Source organism: Falco peregrinus, chromosome 1, assembly GCF_023634155.1.
Source record: "Falco peregrinus isolate bFalPer1 chromosome 1, bFalPer1.pri, whole genome shotgun sequence".
In the NCBI taxonomy this organism is placed as follows: Eukaryota; Metazoa; Chordata; class Aves; order Falconiformes; family Falconidae; genus Falco; species Falco peregrinus.
Genome location: NC_073721.1, coordinates 142,209 through 158,613, shown reverse-complemented (window position 1 = coordinate 158,613; position 16,405 = coordinate 142,209). Strand labels below are relative to the sequence as shown.

The window sequence follows — 16,405 nt, the reverse complement described above, 5'->3', positions numbered from 1 at the left end:
TTTCATCCGACATATAATCTTACCTGTGAATATGTGCACATTCTAGCAGTATCTCAGCGCTGCAGTTTTTATGTCCATAATGAAAGAAGTCCTTCTCAATTTGAACTAATTTATTGTAAGATTCCTCTAGCATATGTGGCAACTGACAAGACTCAGTATTAACTGTCATACAATCTCGGGTGAAATGTATCTGAATAAGTGTTTTCCTAGGAACAAAAATTGAGTGCAAGATAGTAGTCAAAAAGCACAGGCTGTGTTTGGAAACAGACATTTCTCTCTGTACTCTTTTTAATTATAAGAAGTCTAGAAAAAGCCTCTTCATTCTTTAAATCTGTGGTCTACAAATTATAGCAGGTCTTGAAAAAAATAAAAATACTGTATTTTCAGGTTAGAATTGAGGTGTCATTTTTTCCATGTACCAAATTATTCAGACTTCCTAGGCCTGATCAGTCTTCCAAATATATATGAACTGAGAAACTATTAGTCTTCCCTTTCTAATCCAAAAATTTCACATTTCTGGAAAGAGAAGGATGTGTAAATGTTATATACTTCTCTCGTTTTACTAACACATTTTAAGCTCTCTGTGCTTAGATTTCAATGTAACCAAAATCACTGTTAAGTTTCACCATAAAAAAGTTTCTTGGATCATGGTGAGAAGTAGGTCAATACTGCAGACTACAGCAGTATTGTGGGAATATCTGCTCAGATACCTCTGCATAGACAAATGTGTCTTGCTGCTTTGGGTAACCTACACCACAAACTATGCACAATAGGCTGCGGTACCTGAACTAGCTTACTAACTTAACAGGTAGTAGGACTACATACAGGAATGAAGAAATTAGAAAGGAAATTTAAATTTAAAGAAAAGAATAAACATAAATTACCTAGAAGAAAAATATTTGCGAATCCACAGAATCCACCATACTAAAATACGACTGAATGGCAAAAATTAAGATGTATTTGCAATGTAACTGCATTGTTGAGGCTGGCCATATTTTAATGAAAAGACAGTTACCTGGCTTCAAGGGATGTAATTATGAAACCCAACTCTGATTGCCTGTTAGGTCTCTTCAGTAAAGCAGATCTGAGCACATTTACAATGTGTTCCAGTATCTCACAAGCCTGCAGGTAACAAAGAAATTTGTAATTCTATTTCAATAGAAGGATACACAGCTGATCAGAAAAACAATCTAAACTTCTGTGGGTAAAATCTCATTCCTACTGGCCTGCACCTGTTTAGAATCTAATCAATGTTTGCTGAATGCACAACAGAGAAAACAACATTAACTGCATTTAACACCTATTTCTGCTTTTATTGAAATACAAAGTCTGTAACATTTCTCTTCACAGAAAGAGGCGCACCACTGCTGCAAAAAAACGGAACCACTAAAATAAAAAAATTCCCTTACCATGCTCTGTTTTCCTTCTCCCTCTTCCTCTAGAATTGCTTCTATTAGACTAAGAGTACTGTTGTACCAAAACTGTTCATTTCCTCCTAGAAGCTGTGCTTTCTCAAGGAGTGCTTTAGCTTGTCTGTGGTTTCTTTCCAGGTTAGCCAATACAGCAAATAAATACAAGCACCTTGACACATCACGCAAGGCCCTCAATTCCTAGGAAGAAAGATATGTGACCTATATACAAAAGATCCACTACTGCTACTCATATTTACTTCTATTCATATTTTAAACTTATGAATAGGCACAGAAATAAGCAAATGGTATTTCCTCAATTATCTGTAGAATTTCAGAGTTGCTCCTTATATTATTTTTCTCAAAAACAGTGTCTGCTTCATACCAAGAACTTAAAATCTTCAAATACACTTCACATTTCTTGATGTTCCTGTACCTTCTACCTCACAAGTCAAATAAGCTATTTTTCTATTATTTAGTATGCATATATCCACTGCCATTTGTCAGTATCTGATGAAGAAACATGGGAATGAAGAATTCTTTAGTGAACTACGATCTAGATACACTAGAGTTTCAGCAAATTTACAATGCAACTTTATGCTAGTTATAAACTATATACTAGTAGTATAAAAGAGACAAATATACTGTACAGTATAGATAGTATAGTAGCATTCAGACATACAGGATACTATTAAGAAATTATATAATTAAAATTATAGTCCACCCTAATGTCTTTGGAACTCTTCTCAAGGCACAATACTAAATTAATGCTTTAATAAGATATATATTAATAATTTATTATTAATCTTTGTTATTCAAAGTATTCATGGTTCATGCTAAATATACATAAGCATTTTTTACTCACATGAGAAAAATTATGTGGAGTAACAGGATAATAATTACATTTTTTAAAAGTAAAGGATTTACTTCAGTAATTATGTTTCAATATAACCAAGAAGAGAGCTACAATGGAGAATGGTAGATATAGGAAGAGTATCTTTAATGTAAACTTTTCATAATAATGAGATGACGTGGATTTGTTTGGTGGAACATACAGGCACTTATTTCAGATCTGCCAGAACTGCAAGCCATTATTTCTGTGTCGGTGGCTGTTTATCAGAACAGTTAGCAGTAAAACTGTAACATAATTCAAAACAGTATAACTAGAATTTCAAATTACCAAAACGTTGACAGGATGGAGCTAAATGCTTTCTCTTACGAGCAAATCCTGAATGTCCCTAAGCTACTTTAACAAACAAGGTTTGGATATACATACATCTTCTGAGGTCACTGCAAAGCAGACAGAGATGCTGACACTCTTCACAGGCTAAAATAATCTCCAGACAATTCCCATAAAGTTGGATTTAAGTGCCATATATTTAAATATACACCTTATATATGCTGAAACTTAAATGACACATTTGGGATCGGGCGAGGTTTGTTTTCACAGTTTTATTACTATGATTATGAACAACTGCATCAAAATGAACATTTTCATACACGTTTTATTAACGTTTCTTTTTCTATTTTATTTCTGATGTACCTGAGTTGCAGCATAGGCCTCTGAAAGCAGAAGTCTTGCTGGTTGATACAAGCCTAGTTGAATTAGTACTTCAGCTTTTTCTATCCACAAGTAAGGGAAAGAAAGTGTACTCAGTCCTTTTCCTGCTACCGGATTTACCTCAAAAAACTGAAAAACAACAAAATATTACACCTTCCTAGATTTCAAAACTGAACTAGATGGAATACAAATGGTTATTATGTATAATATTCAATTCTTGATATATCCCACAGTCCAGCTCTTATCTTCTAACTTCAAAATTCAACGTTGTATTACAGGAAAACCGGCTTTACTGTGAGATTTGCATTCTATAGTTCTCAAAAGGCATTCAACTAATAAGTATATACTATTAAAACTAATTTTAGAATAGATTACTTTGGATCTGCTACTGTCATGAAGAAATTGATTCTTGGTAGTAATTGAAACAATCAAAGAGAAACACTCTTTGCAAGAGCTAAAATAGCTGAGGCAAGAGGGATTAGTAATTAGGAAAAAAATTACATTTTAAATGAACAAGAATGGAAAAAATATACAAAGACAACAAAACAATATGATGAAAACAAGGACAGAATTGCCATAATAAAGAGGAAACTGGAGGTAAAATTTAAGAATACCAGTAAGGCAATCACCTTCCTAATGAAGAGACAGAAAAGACAGAGCTGAAATATTTGCACCCCTTTAAAACAATCTACTAGAGGGAGCAAAACAGTATGCAATGATGTAATGGAGAGAGGAAGAAGAGAAAACCAAGATCAAGAGCAAATACAGTGCCTTTTTTGCTTCTCAGTCTTTTCTATTTATTTGCATTAGTCCCAACTTCTATTTGTAGAAAAGCAGTTTTACTTTGTATGAATCTAGATTCTACTTTTGTTGTTCCACAATACAAATAATATGCCAGGCAAACCCAGCTCACTTTCAGCTGATGCCTGCCAGTAGAATTTTTAGTAGTATGCATTTTTAACGATGTTCTGTGTTCATGTATTTCTCAAGTATAAAATTATTTCAAAACGAACTGTCAAGTATATTAAAATAAAAATTGAAGAGTAATTTATTAAAGAAACTGGAGCAGAAATAAAAACCTTTTCATTTGAAGTAAGGATATTCTCATCCCTACCACCATTCAGCTGACCATTTTCAAAAAAAGTTTTCCTTCCCTCTGTCTTAGGATGTACTTTTCTTTCTTTTTTCAGTGCTATATCTCGCCTACACCTAAATCACAAGGAAAAAAAAAGTAAATTCAAGTGTATTTTAGAAGTATTTAGTAATGAAATATTAGTGTGCTAGCATCTTCAACATACACGCACTCTGTGGACAGATACAAAACAATCATGCACAGAATTTTAGGGCACAGCTACTGTATCAAATTTGTCTGAAGAGATCACGGTTTTGACTATTTTTTCCCTCAATAATCCATCAACTGTAAGGAAAAAAATTCCAACTAAATACAGCCTCTGTAGTGAAAATACATACATTGCTTGTTCTAAGTCACTAATGTATGCTTCTCCAGCAGCCTTCTCATGATATGAAGATGCCTGACTCAGTTTTAGGTCTGAACATATCAGGGCAATTCTAAGAATAAAAAGAAAGAAACAATCAGAATCTTTCATATGTTGCTTCATATAAGCACATTATATATAAAGAGCATACATGCCACATTTGTCAATCCTGCCTTCTTATGTCTTGATTAATATTGGCAATAACAAAAATTTTAAATAAAAAAGGGAGAAATGCAGCAGTTGAAAATAGCCATTGATAGAGTTGAACAATTCCATTGATAGGGCATCCACCAGTATCCCCAGTCCATCCATCAAACCCATACCTCGCCAATTTAGTGGCAAAAATGATGTGGCAAAAGTACAAAAATATTAATAGTATGGTCTCACAACACATGCAAAAAAACCCATACACGTGTATGTGCTAACCTACTTTTCTGTATTGAGTAAAGAGTAATATATTCTTGTACACCTATCTGATCACATATAAAAATCAGGTCACAGACATAGATAAAATACCATAAAATAAAAACAAATCTTGAAGAGTCAAGAAAAAAAATTTGTCTAGCAAAGCTTCACTAAAGATCAATTTCCTATTAGTAAATTAGTACTGTTGTACTCAGTACTTACTTGTAAGACAGTAACTAAGCAATCATTGGCAACCCAGACAAACACACAGTTCTATATGTATCTATTCTGTTATGTGGGATCAGTTTCAAGTATTTTAAAAATACATTATATAGCATTTCACAAACTGTCGGGAATTAAGCAAACAGTTATTGCTTATAACTGTTAATTATTAAGCAAACATTATGCAATACCTTTCAAAAAAGCACAATGAAATGTTTAACCAAAACAGCAATTATTTGCCATTGCATGCATATTAAGTATTTTTGAATCAAAACCCTTAAGTCTAATTACTCAAAGTAACAGAATTTTAGTCAAAAAGGCAAATCTCTGTAAAAGAAAATGCGATTATTGGGGATACTTATTTGGGTTCTTAAGCTAAAGACAATACCTTTTTGATGCAAGATGGGAGTCTGGCTTTTGAATAATTAAAATATAATACTTTCATTGAAATATTTTTTTACTTTCCTTTTTTCTGTTGGGTGACAATAAGGCGTTTCAAAAATTATTCACATGAAAGTGGCTTGAGTTCATAATCTTGTACACCTTTTCTTGTGGAGATTACATTTAGTAACAGATAAACTTAGTGGCTTTAATTCCACAATCAAACCAATTCATCAAAATTCTACTAATATGTATTAAAAATGAATTAAAAGAAATAAAAAGCATTACAAATATAAAACTGTAAGTTGCAGAAAGGCTTTTAACTACTTAGTGAAATATTAACGGATGGTCCATGCCATTCATTTTCTCTTTTATTTAAAATAAAGGCTACAAACCGAAGGTGATAGAGATCAGACAGACTTCTGCATTCCACAACTTCATTAGCGATAACTTCAGCTAGTTGAAAGATGGGAAGAATCAAGTGGGGGCAAAAAATTTTCTGCAGTTCTTTAGATAAAACATCCATAAAATACAAAGTGCAAGTCTGAAAAGAAATGTTTTTAATTCAATCAGTATAAGCACAATTTTGTAGAGAATAAATTTTAAATTAATGATTATATCTCCAGTTCCAAACTTTACTAAAAAAAAATAATTAAACTTTCAAGCTGAAAAAGTAGCTAGGTACATAGAAAGCCAGCAAGTTTATTCTTTAAGTTAAGTTCATTTCTGAATGCAGAGAATAGACTAACACTTTGAAGTATTAATGAATATTATGACAAGGAAGTATTTCTGACAGCTGTCTGAACAGAAAAACTAAATTGTAACATAGTTCTCTGCTACTCATTTTTTTCCTAAATAATGCTCTAGAATTTTTAGGAGTATACTTACAGGTTTTGGGAAATTATCCCAGTTAATACCATAACTATTTGTCTTATGTTTAAAAGCAGCTCTGATTTCATTGGGACAGTCATAATGAGCCCATTCTTCTACATTTGTTGGTAAGGTATCAACTGACCCTTTCCCTTTAGACTTCTCTTTCACAACAGAAACTTCAACCTATAATAAATAAAAAATAAAAAATAATGACATTTATGAGGCCAAATTAACATTCCTGTTGGTAATAAATATTCCACTAACATTTTAGAAAAATGTATCTGCTGAATATCTTTTGAAGGTTTTTTTGTTGGTTTTTTTAATGGCAATTTCTGAGCTGTCAAGTCCACGCAATCAAAAGTGAAGGTATGATATACAGATTCACAGAGAAAATCTTCACACATTATGAGTCTTTACAGGAAAGCATCTGAATTATTTAACAAATCAGCAAAAGGAAAGATCTCTTAAAAATAATTATTCTCTTAATTCCACAGGAAAGGGGTTCTTACTTGTTTGTCTGTCTTTTTGTCCTTCTCTTTTTTAGGAGCAATTAGTACCTTCTGAGGAGCTGTAAGTTGTGAAGACTCTGATAATACTTTTGCAATAGGGCCTGATGCTGACAATGATACCTAGATAATCAAATAATCACAGTTCATTATTTTCAATATTCAATAATAATATCAGTTTCTAGTAATAACCATTATTCACTGTAAGTCACTATCTACAGCAACCAACAATTGTCACATACTATATTATGTATTGTATAAGAGCTTTCTTCAAAAAAGTAAAATTTCAAACACTCCTAGATGATTTCATTACTTGTGTAGCCATTAGGATGATCATGACAATGCAGTAAAGCACCTGAACCATCAAAAGATGACATCATCCCTGTGATAATTATTACTGCTACTTTTTTAACCTATATGGTTGCAAATTCAATTATTTTATTTAAACTGCTAGTCTAGATTGCTTAATCTTCTACAGGGGATGAATTTCATATCAAAGTAAACTGGAAGACCACAAAGAGCTACTCTGTTCTCCTGGATTAAGTTTTCTATAATGCTACTAATTAATGTTATATAAAAGAAATTTCTAAATATTTAAGCATATGAAAGCAGCCATTAAAAGGTTCTCTGTGCATGCAACAGCACAACTTCTGATCTTACCTAAAATAAACCACATTAACTTGAGAAGCTTAATATATTTTGCTGGAGGGATCAACAGCAGAATACAAAATATGAGGGAAAATAATGCTGTATGCTGCACAACTTGTCAAAATTTCAAATTAAAGGGTACACATGTCTTTTAAAAAGTCAGAGGCAGCTTTTTTGGCTTGGATTATTCAGGTTTTCAGAGAACATTTAATATCTTCTACTGAATTATTTATGGAGTCCTATCACTTGAAAATCTGCTTTAGAAAAGGACATCTGCAGTCAAGTCTGCTTTACTTTGCACTCCAAAACAAGGTTAAACCGTCTTGTAGTACTTCCATTCCTTTAATGCCACGTTTATTCTTTTTCTCCCAGTACCGTTCAGCTGTAAACATGAGTTCTTAGAATTACTTTCATTGTTTTACAACTGGCACTGACAGCTGCATTACCTCTTAAATTTTTTAGTTAATAGTTTATTCAAACAGTAATACTCCTTTCAGATACTTTTTTCTCTCTAGTAAAGTACTCAAACAGTCAAGTTCAGGATATTAAAAATTATGCTTATGTAAATCTGAAAATACATATATTCAATTTTTATGTTTCAAATCCCTGTCTTAAATCAAATGCTACAGTCTAAAATGATTTCACAATGAAAGCTTGATTGTAATTACCACAGGAGTAAGAAGTAGCAGGCAAACTGGAATAAAAATTATGCACAAGTGACAGCTTACCAATCTAGTTGATATGTCCCATCTATAGCACTAGGATTCTTTCTATAATGATTTGTGGCATTAATGTTATCAAGTACAGATTTGGTCCCTTCAAAGATTCACTCATATTTTATGTATAATTATTTTCCTATTTGCTGTGATTTTCAACAGCCATTTAATTTAGGCATTCATATCAATGAGAAATGAATTTTTTTTTTATTTGAAATGCTGTAACAATGAAAAAGTGGTTAGAGAATAATTGGTGAACACTGCCTGTCTATACTTTTCCTCAAAACTTAACAAACCAACATCCAAATTTAATTTAACAGTGTCACACAATTCCTGCCAGTCAAATGACAGCCCCTTTGAATCAACGTAAGTGAAGGTCCATCTGTAATTACCATTCCTCAAACCTGTCAGCAATGTCTTCAGTATGTGTTCCACCACTACTAAGATTCTTTAACAAATTAAAAATACAAAATTTTAGAACCTTTTGCACAAAACATATGAATGTACTCCAGAGAAACAACAGGACGCTGCTTTTATCGTTAACATCTGCTCTCTATTTTCCTAAGAGAAACAACTATCTTGTTTAATCCTTAAACCTGAAAAACTATATTAACTAGACCATAAAATTGGAAATTATAAAGATGTAGTTAAAACATCAGATGAATAGCTGGCACCATAACTGCACAAGATAACTTGAAATATACTGGCCACATTATAATACAATATAATACAATACAATATGTATTCTCATACGATCTTACCTGCCAGATACGGATGATACAAGCATATGCCATCAAACAGTGCTGCTGATGAAAAGGAGAACTATAACCAGAAATTAAAGCCATTAATGTCTGTGTTCTAAACAAAGCTTCCAATTGTTTAATATTACTCAAATCTTCCAAAGTAATCTGGGGCATGGTACCATTTGCTCCAATGTCTGTCTTCAAATTTTCTGTAGGCAAAAATTTTGGTATAGTATTTTTTTCTGTTAAAAAAAACCAAGTATCATGCTCACAGTGACAGTATTTTAAAAATGTATTTAAAAGTTAAAATTTCTAAATTGAAATGAAAACATGTATGTAAAAAATCCAGAAAAATGGAAATTCATCTGCTGAAGATGCCCTTATGGTGATGCAATGCTACTGGTACTATTTTCAATGAATATTGTAACAGTTATGTATATTAAATGTAAGCCTGACATAGAAATGAAATCCACTGCAAGCAAGCACACTTTAACTGTATCTTCTTGAAAATAAAACTGTGGGACAGACGGTCTAACTTACTTATTTCAACCACTAAAGTAGTGTGGCAGTCAAATCAAAAATCCTTTTGATCCTGATGTAGTGGTTTCTGCCATGACTGAAGACTGTGTCCTAACTTACCTAGCAGGTAAGGAGTGGATCTGGCCAGCACTCACTTCCAATACAGAAATGGGCAATAATCCAGTTACAGATGTGTCAATGTCAACTAAGTCTAGAACATAGCTCAAGTTCATCTCTGTGTCTGTAACGAGATATCTTAATGGCTCTCGATCGCAACTACGGATTATACTCTGCTACTCAATCCTCTCTTTTATGCTGTGTAATTCTAGTAATTTTTCAGTAAACACTTATGTTTTATAGAAATTCCAACTCTGCTTGAAATTCAGCTCAAAACCAAGTACTTCAGCAGATTTTCAGCTTAAAGTGAAGTACTATAAAGACACAGTTATCTTTCAACATCAAATCAATGCTCTGCAACATAAACCAGGGTGCAGGAACATGACACCTATCACAGAATCCAGTAACTGTCACAGATTGATTTATTTAAGTAACAGGCAAGGCGAGTGAATTCTGAGCATGAGTAAAACAGTATAAAGTTAGGGAAAAGGACAGTTCAACAGATTAATTTTGTTATTTCATAATAAAAGATAGAGATGGCAAGATACACACAGGACAGGTGGTGTGTAAGATGGGTAGGAAACTGGCTTAACAGTCTGCACGCAGATGGTGGTGATCAATGGTCATTGCCCAGCTGTCACAAGTGGGGTCCCCCAACGATCGGTACCCACGCTGTTCAACATCTTCAGAAATGTTCTGGATGATGAGATTAAAAGCACCCTCACCAAGTTTGCTGATGACACCAAACTGGGTGGTGAGGTGGACGCATCAGAAGGAAAAGCCTTCTTACAGAGAGAGCAGGACAGGCTGGAAAAGTGGGCTAGAAAGAACTGTATGAAAGTTAGCAAAGACAAGTGCAAGGTCCTGCACCTGGGACAACATAACCAAAGAGTCCAGTACACACTGGGATCTGTGTAGCTGGAGAGCAGCCTTGCTGAAAGGGACCTGGGTCTTGGTGAACAGCAAGCTGAGCATGAGTCAGCAAAGTGCTGCTACAGCAATGACGACAAGTTGGATCATGGGCTGTGGGGCATTTCTAGCAGAGACAGGGATGTGACCATCCCACCCACTCTAATCAAGTGTTTGTAAGGCCACAGGTGGAGTACCGTGTCCAGTTCTGTTCCCCACAAATCAAAAAAGAAGCAGACAGACCAGAGAGGGTTCAAAGGAGGGCCATGAAGATCATCAGGGGGCTGGAGAACCTGCCCTATGAAGAAAGTCTCAGGGAGTTAAGGTCTTTTCACCATGGAGAAGAGAAGGCTCAGGGGGACCTCATCACAGTTTTCCAGTACTTAAAGGGCAGCTGCGAAGAAGATAGAGGCTCTCTCTTCACAAGTCACACAGAAGGGACAAGGGGCAACGGGCACAAGTTGCACTGGGAGAGGTTTCATTTTGATGTAAGAAAGAAAAATACATTTTTTACCATGACAACAATCTACCACTGGAATAACCTCCCCAGGGACACGGTACAGTCCTCATCAGTGGAGGTTTTCAAGACACAGCTGGACAGGGTGCCAGATAATCTCATCTAGGCTTCCTCTTCCACAAAATGTTGGACTGGATGATCTTTTGAGGTCCCTTCCAACCTGGGTTGTTTTATATTTGAATCTGATTTTTCTTATTATATTATTTCAGTTTCCATTAAAAGTTTTGTTAAAAATTTCTTGAAACATTAGTGTAAGAAGCCCAGTAGTCATAAACAACCATGTGAAACTGGGTGGGAAGATTATTAAAGAACAGGAACAAACTTCAAATCGCCATACAGCTTTAAAAAAACCCATTAAAACAAAACCACTAAGAGAAAGTTATGAACAGAATACTGCTGTGACTTTAATCAAATGTGTGATACTAGAGATACTGAACATTTACCTTACTCAGTGCAGAAGTACTTGTCTGATCTATCTCATCTATCCACACAAAAATAGCAGAGCAGATGTTGGTTAATGCCACACAGTATTGTTTCAGAAATTAGATACTTTTTTTCCCAACTAAATAATGAGGCATCCTATCAAAATAGATCACTGAGTCCATACGACTGCAAGTGTAAAAGGACCAAAGAATTTTTACAGTTACCTAAGTATTTGAAAGCATATATCCCTTTGAAAGTAATTTTTAAAAAATCAATCTTAAAATACTAGATAAAGCCAAGGAAAGAGCAACGGATATAGGTACCCACATATTGGCATAGAAACCCTTTCCTACAGTTATATCTGGGCTTCTATGAGGATCCATTTGAAAAAGTTGCCTAGCACTGCCTTCTGGTAGCATCTCACAACTCAGGAACCCCTACATCAGACAGGAGCTGTATCTTACTATACCAAAAGACTGAGGGTAGGTTTCCATGGCACGACACAGAATTCACAGATATACTTAAGCTAGCATTGAACAATTGACAGTGAATATTGAAGAAAATACAGCCAAGCTGGTGCCATTCTTTGGGATAACAAGTTCTACATTAAAAATGTCTACTGCATTTGCAGCTGAGAAACTTCTCTGAAGGATATGCACCTTTTACATACCTTTTTCTTGTGAGGATTGCATAGGAAATTTCATATGCAGCAGGAGATCTACCACCCAATCCAGAGATCTAATAACATCACTGAGGGGAAACTGGTTACAATATAACCATTCAGCAAATTCCACCAAATAATCAATCTTCTGCCATTCGTTTTCTTGTTTCTATAAAAGTAATAAAGGAAGAGTTCATTTGTATTTGGTGATGTAAACTATCAAAATGGAATTAAACAACTCAATATAGCCTTAATAGAAGCAAAAAATAGTAATTTGACAGTAAGCAGTTTCATTGGCATCATATAATCAAGAGTTACACTGAACAGAATGTAACAGAAAATTACCACTTAATTTTTTGCTTTATCAAAACTTTTGGCTACTATTAGACATCTTTGCTTGGCAGGACCTCGGCTGAACTTTTACTGGATACTAAGATTCAGCCATACACAGTTCTCCAACTAAAGAGCAATTTCGAAGTCTCAAAAAACAATGGTCAAGCATATGGTCTTCCTACTGGTTCAGTTATGTACTTCACAGAACTTGCAATCCCATGTATCACTTGAGAAACAACATTCTGTCAGCATTTGAACACATAGTAAAAACTGACACACCTGTAAAGCAATGACTGCATTTTGAAAACAGCTTAACTGTCCAACAATACTTCTGGACATTGTTGCCAAATGACGCCACATATGTGACAAATAATCTTCACTTTCATCTCTGAATTTCTGAATGTCCATCATAAAACTGAATCCCAATCTTGCCTTCGCTGTAGCCATATGTTTAAAAATAAAGCTAGAAAAAGACCAAGCAAACTGGAAATTACTTGTATCTGTACCTGTAAAGAAATTCTGTGAGTAGGATAGATATACTAGCTTGTATCAATGCAGTACAGAGATATGAAGTTTATAAACTGACATAAAAGGTTCAGATCTTTGAACTTGGATAAGACTATGTAAACGCTACCCTAGATAATTTAGTTTCCATTTAACATAAATGGACTTACAGCTAGGAAAACTAAAATTTCTGCTATATAACCATATTTCATGTGCCTATTTTCTCGGAAGAGTAAGATACTACTTATATACAAGTTTGAAAAAAAAGAAATTTACAAATATTAGGAACAGATTAATGAAAGGAAGCACTGCCAATGCATGTCTTTTTCATCAAAAAGACACAACAGTTTTTTGTTATAAGAACTGACAGGCTGAAAAAAACTAATCATAGCATTTTCCCAAAGAAAAATAAAAAAAAATACTCGAGAGATTTTTATTTTTCAAGAATCAAGATGCTTATTCTAATAAAAATAAGTCAACTAACTTACAGACTGTGTCTTGTCTGAGGCAAAACTTGAATAGCTTCATCTAGGACTTTTAGTGCTGTCTCCCAATCAGATTTATCAGCATGTATATGGAATAATAACCCATATAAGGAGGTTCGTAAGGTCAGATCTTCCTCAGCACCTTTGAAGTATTCAAATGATTTATTAATAAATGAAAGAATTAGAGTAATGATATTACAAAATACTGGGATTTTTTTTATTACCAGATCAAAAGAAAGAAGAACATGCCTGGGTGAAAGCATTCAGCTGGTAACCCAATATTTTGAAAATCCTTTGTAATCCACTGATGCAAAGGCAACACATCTTTCTTCTCCTACAAAGACCAAAAGAGAAAAAAAAAAGTCTTTTGGTAATCTTTTGGTTAATGTATGTCTTCAAGTATTACTGTACTTCTGTTTCATTTGTAAACCAATTAATATGGTTAATATGAACTATCAACCTGTCACGTAAATAGCTACTTGTGCAGGAGATTAAAATCACAGCCATTTCTCCAGAATGAGTTCTATAATACAAACCCAATACAATAACCAGACTCAGTAATATTCAATCAGTTACACTGATTAAATAACACAAAATCTTGAAGTAGGCTGTCCGAGAATCCCAGAATAGTTGAAGTTGGCAGGGACCCTGCAGAGCTCTCTAGTCTGCACCGCTGCTCAAAGGTTTTGTTCAGCCATCTTTTGAGTACTCCAAGCAGAGACTCAACAGCCTCTCTGGTCAAAAACGAGTAACAGCTTAATTTTTCAGACTGTTTTCAGATCATTTTTAAAAGATGACTTGATGCCTCCTTGTCCCATTTTGCTTAGCTGGCTTTAGCTGTGAAAATTTCACCATCATAATTCTCACCCAAAGGTGAGAGACAAGATACATCTACAGAGATGTAAGTACAGAGAGACATCTACAGCACAGTTTTGCAACTTCAAAGATAAATTCACTATCTTGATTCACAAATAGATTCATATAAAGTTCTACTGATACACTGACCACTGAATACATAAAGACTACGCTAATAAATTACCTGAGCTGTACCTACAACTTTTGGGTAAGGATTACACTAGCATCATTAAAGGTTTATCAAATTTGCTCAAATCAGCATTTACTTCTATGAAGGCACAAAGCCTGACTAACCTAGTGGCCTTCTACCATAGAGCGACTGCATCAGTGGACAAGGGAAGAGCTATGGATGTCATCTACCTGGATTTCTGTAAGACCTTTGATATGGTGCCCCATAACTTTGCTGCTAAATTGGAGATACAGGTTTGATGGATAGGCTGTTAGATGGATAAAGAAGCGGCTGGATGACCATGTCCAACAAATTACAGTCAATGGATCAACATCCAGGTGGAAACCAGTAACGAGTGGTATCTCTCAAGGGTCCATACTGGGACCAATACTGTTCAATATCTTCATCAGTGACACAGACAATGGGATTGAGCACAATCTCAGCACATTTGCTGAAAACACCAAGCTGTGTGGTGCTGTTGACATGCTGGAGGGATTTTTTTTCTGGATTTCCCTTTGAGCATTTTCTAAACATTCCCTTTTGTACGCTTCACAAAGTGAAACACTACAGCCCTTCAGACAGCAAATTATTTTGAAGAGGACTGTTGCAATTCTGACAATTGGCGAGAACCACCAAATGGGAAAAAAAAAATGTGATTCCCTGTACGTGTGAATGTGTGCTATGTGAATGCAGGTAAAAAAACATGTATGTGTTTGTAACAAATAAATCACTTTCCCAGGAAAAGTATCAGTATCTTGAAGTATGTACCCAAAGCTTAATAGCAAACCAAAATTTTTTTTTATCATCAGTACTGTTCACTAAACACAAGCACAATTAGCAATACTTATTAGATATTCTTACCTGTTTGATTTCAGATTCTGCTTTAATTATGTTCTGAAGAATTATTTCAGTAGGTTCTTTAAACTGCTCTCTGTCATGTCGAGAACCTAGCAAAGGTAAACATGTATTCCAAAAGTGTCTAGCTGCAAACATTACAAGGGAATAATTTCCAGCTTCTCCTGCGTACCTGAAGAAAGTGAAATACAGCTTAGTGAAGGGGAACAATCACACTCTTGCCCAAAATAAAGGATTTTACTTCTACAAACATCTGGGTTTACCTGATCCAAGGGCTGCCATATAAAAGCTCAGCAACGACAGGTTAGCATGTGAGCGTCATACAAAAGGTATTTTCCATTTTTATACACAAAACACCTCACATGTTCAGCAGAAGCAGCAATAAACAAGTACCATATTGATGGTTTTACTGTACTTTTGTGTAATCTTAGCTCAAAAGCCTTCATTACAAAAAATAGCAGAAATCTACTCAAGATGTTCTCATTGGAGTAATCTACTTTTTTGTCTTCCTGTTACTTTCTCATTCTAAAAACATTAAAACGAACAAACCAATTATTAAAATGCTATGGATTTTGAACAGTACAGTGCCACTGTGACATAAGAATATACCCTAAATGTCTCTAGCTGCATTCAAATTGTTTTGAGGATATTCCATGCAAATGTTACTTCAAATTAATAAAATTTAATAATCATCCAGATCGTGATACAACACAATACTCCTATTAGCAAGCAAAAGTTTTAGAATTTAGCTCACAATTATGGATTGGTATTAAACAATCATCCACTGAATAGTTTTAGTATTTTCAAAAAAGTAGGTTTTGAATCTGCAAATCTTTGCCATTTTCTACCACAGTTTCATGATTTTTAGAGTCCATATGCTCACATACCTTATGTCTTAACACTAGACTTAAGGCCTAGGTTTTTTTGTTCACCACTTTTTGTCTCCCTTTTAGAATGTGTTAAGAAAGGTAGATAGATGTGCTCAGTCTTTCCTGAAAAACTGCTTGTCATAACATCCAAATTTAAAAAAAACCACAGATTCATCTGCAACGTGACATCACATCAGGTTCTGTTACACTGCCTAGTCTAACTTCATCA

The 16,405-nt window shown here is 34.4% G+C and overlaps 1 protein-coding gene across 16 annotated transcripts in view; it reads right to left on the bottom strand.

The window, feature by feature from the left end:
- Nucleotides 1-16,405, bottom strand: part of CFAP46 (cilia and flagella associated protein 46) — a 99,209-nt gene that overhangs the window by 45,907 nt on the left and 36,897 nt on the right. For 14 of the 16 annotated variants that reach the window (XR_008746301.1, XR_008746298.1, XR_008746299.1 and 11 more), the window contains 15 exons: nt 15,314-15,479; nt 13,678-13,762; nt 13,432-13,570; nt 12,719-12,902; nt 12,116-12,275; nt 8,979-9,202; nt 6,857-6,976; nt 6,363-6,530; nt 5,870-6,018; nt 4,441-4,539; nt 4,050-4,179; nt 2,953-3,099; nt 1,410-1,610; nt 1,016-1,122; nt 24-206 (listed from right to left, as the gene is read on the bottom strand). Coding sequence is in view for 11 of the 16 variants with exons in the window: in XM_055798865.1 (XP_055654840.1) it covers nt 24-206; nt 1,016-1,122; nt 1,410-1,610; nt 2,953-3,099; nt 4,050-4,179; nt 4,441-4,539; nt 5,870-6,018; nt 6,363-6,530; nt 6,857-6,976; nt 8,979-9,202; nt 12,116-12,275; nt 12,719-12,902; nt 13,432-13,570; nt 13,678-13,762; nt 15,314-15,479 (2,262 nt within the window). In the remaining 5 variants the exon portion in view is untranslated. The remainder of the gene's footprint in view (nt 1-23; nt 207-1,015; nt 1,123-1,409; nt 1,611-2,952; nt 3,100-4,049; nt 4,180-4,440; nt 4,540-5,869; nt 6,019-6,362; nt 6,531-6,856; nt 6,977-8,978; nt 9,203-12,115; nt 12,276-12,718; nt 12,903-13,431; nt 13,571-13,677; nt 13,763-15,313; nt 15,480-16,405) is intronic. The other 2 variants (XM_055798795.1, XM_055798811.1) reach the window with 2 other exon arrangements.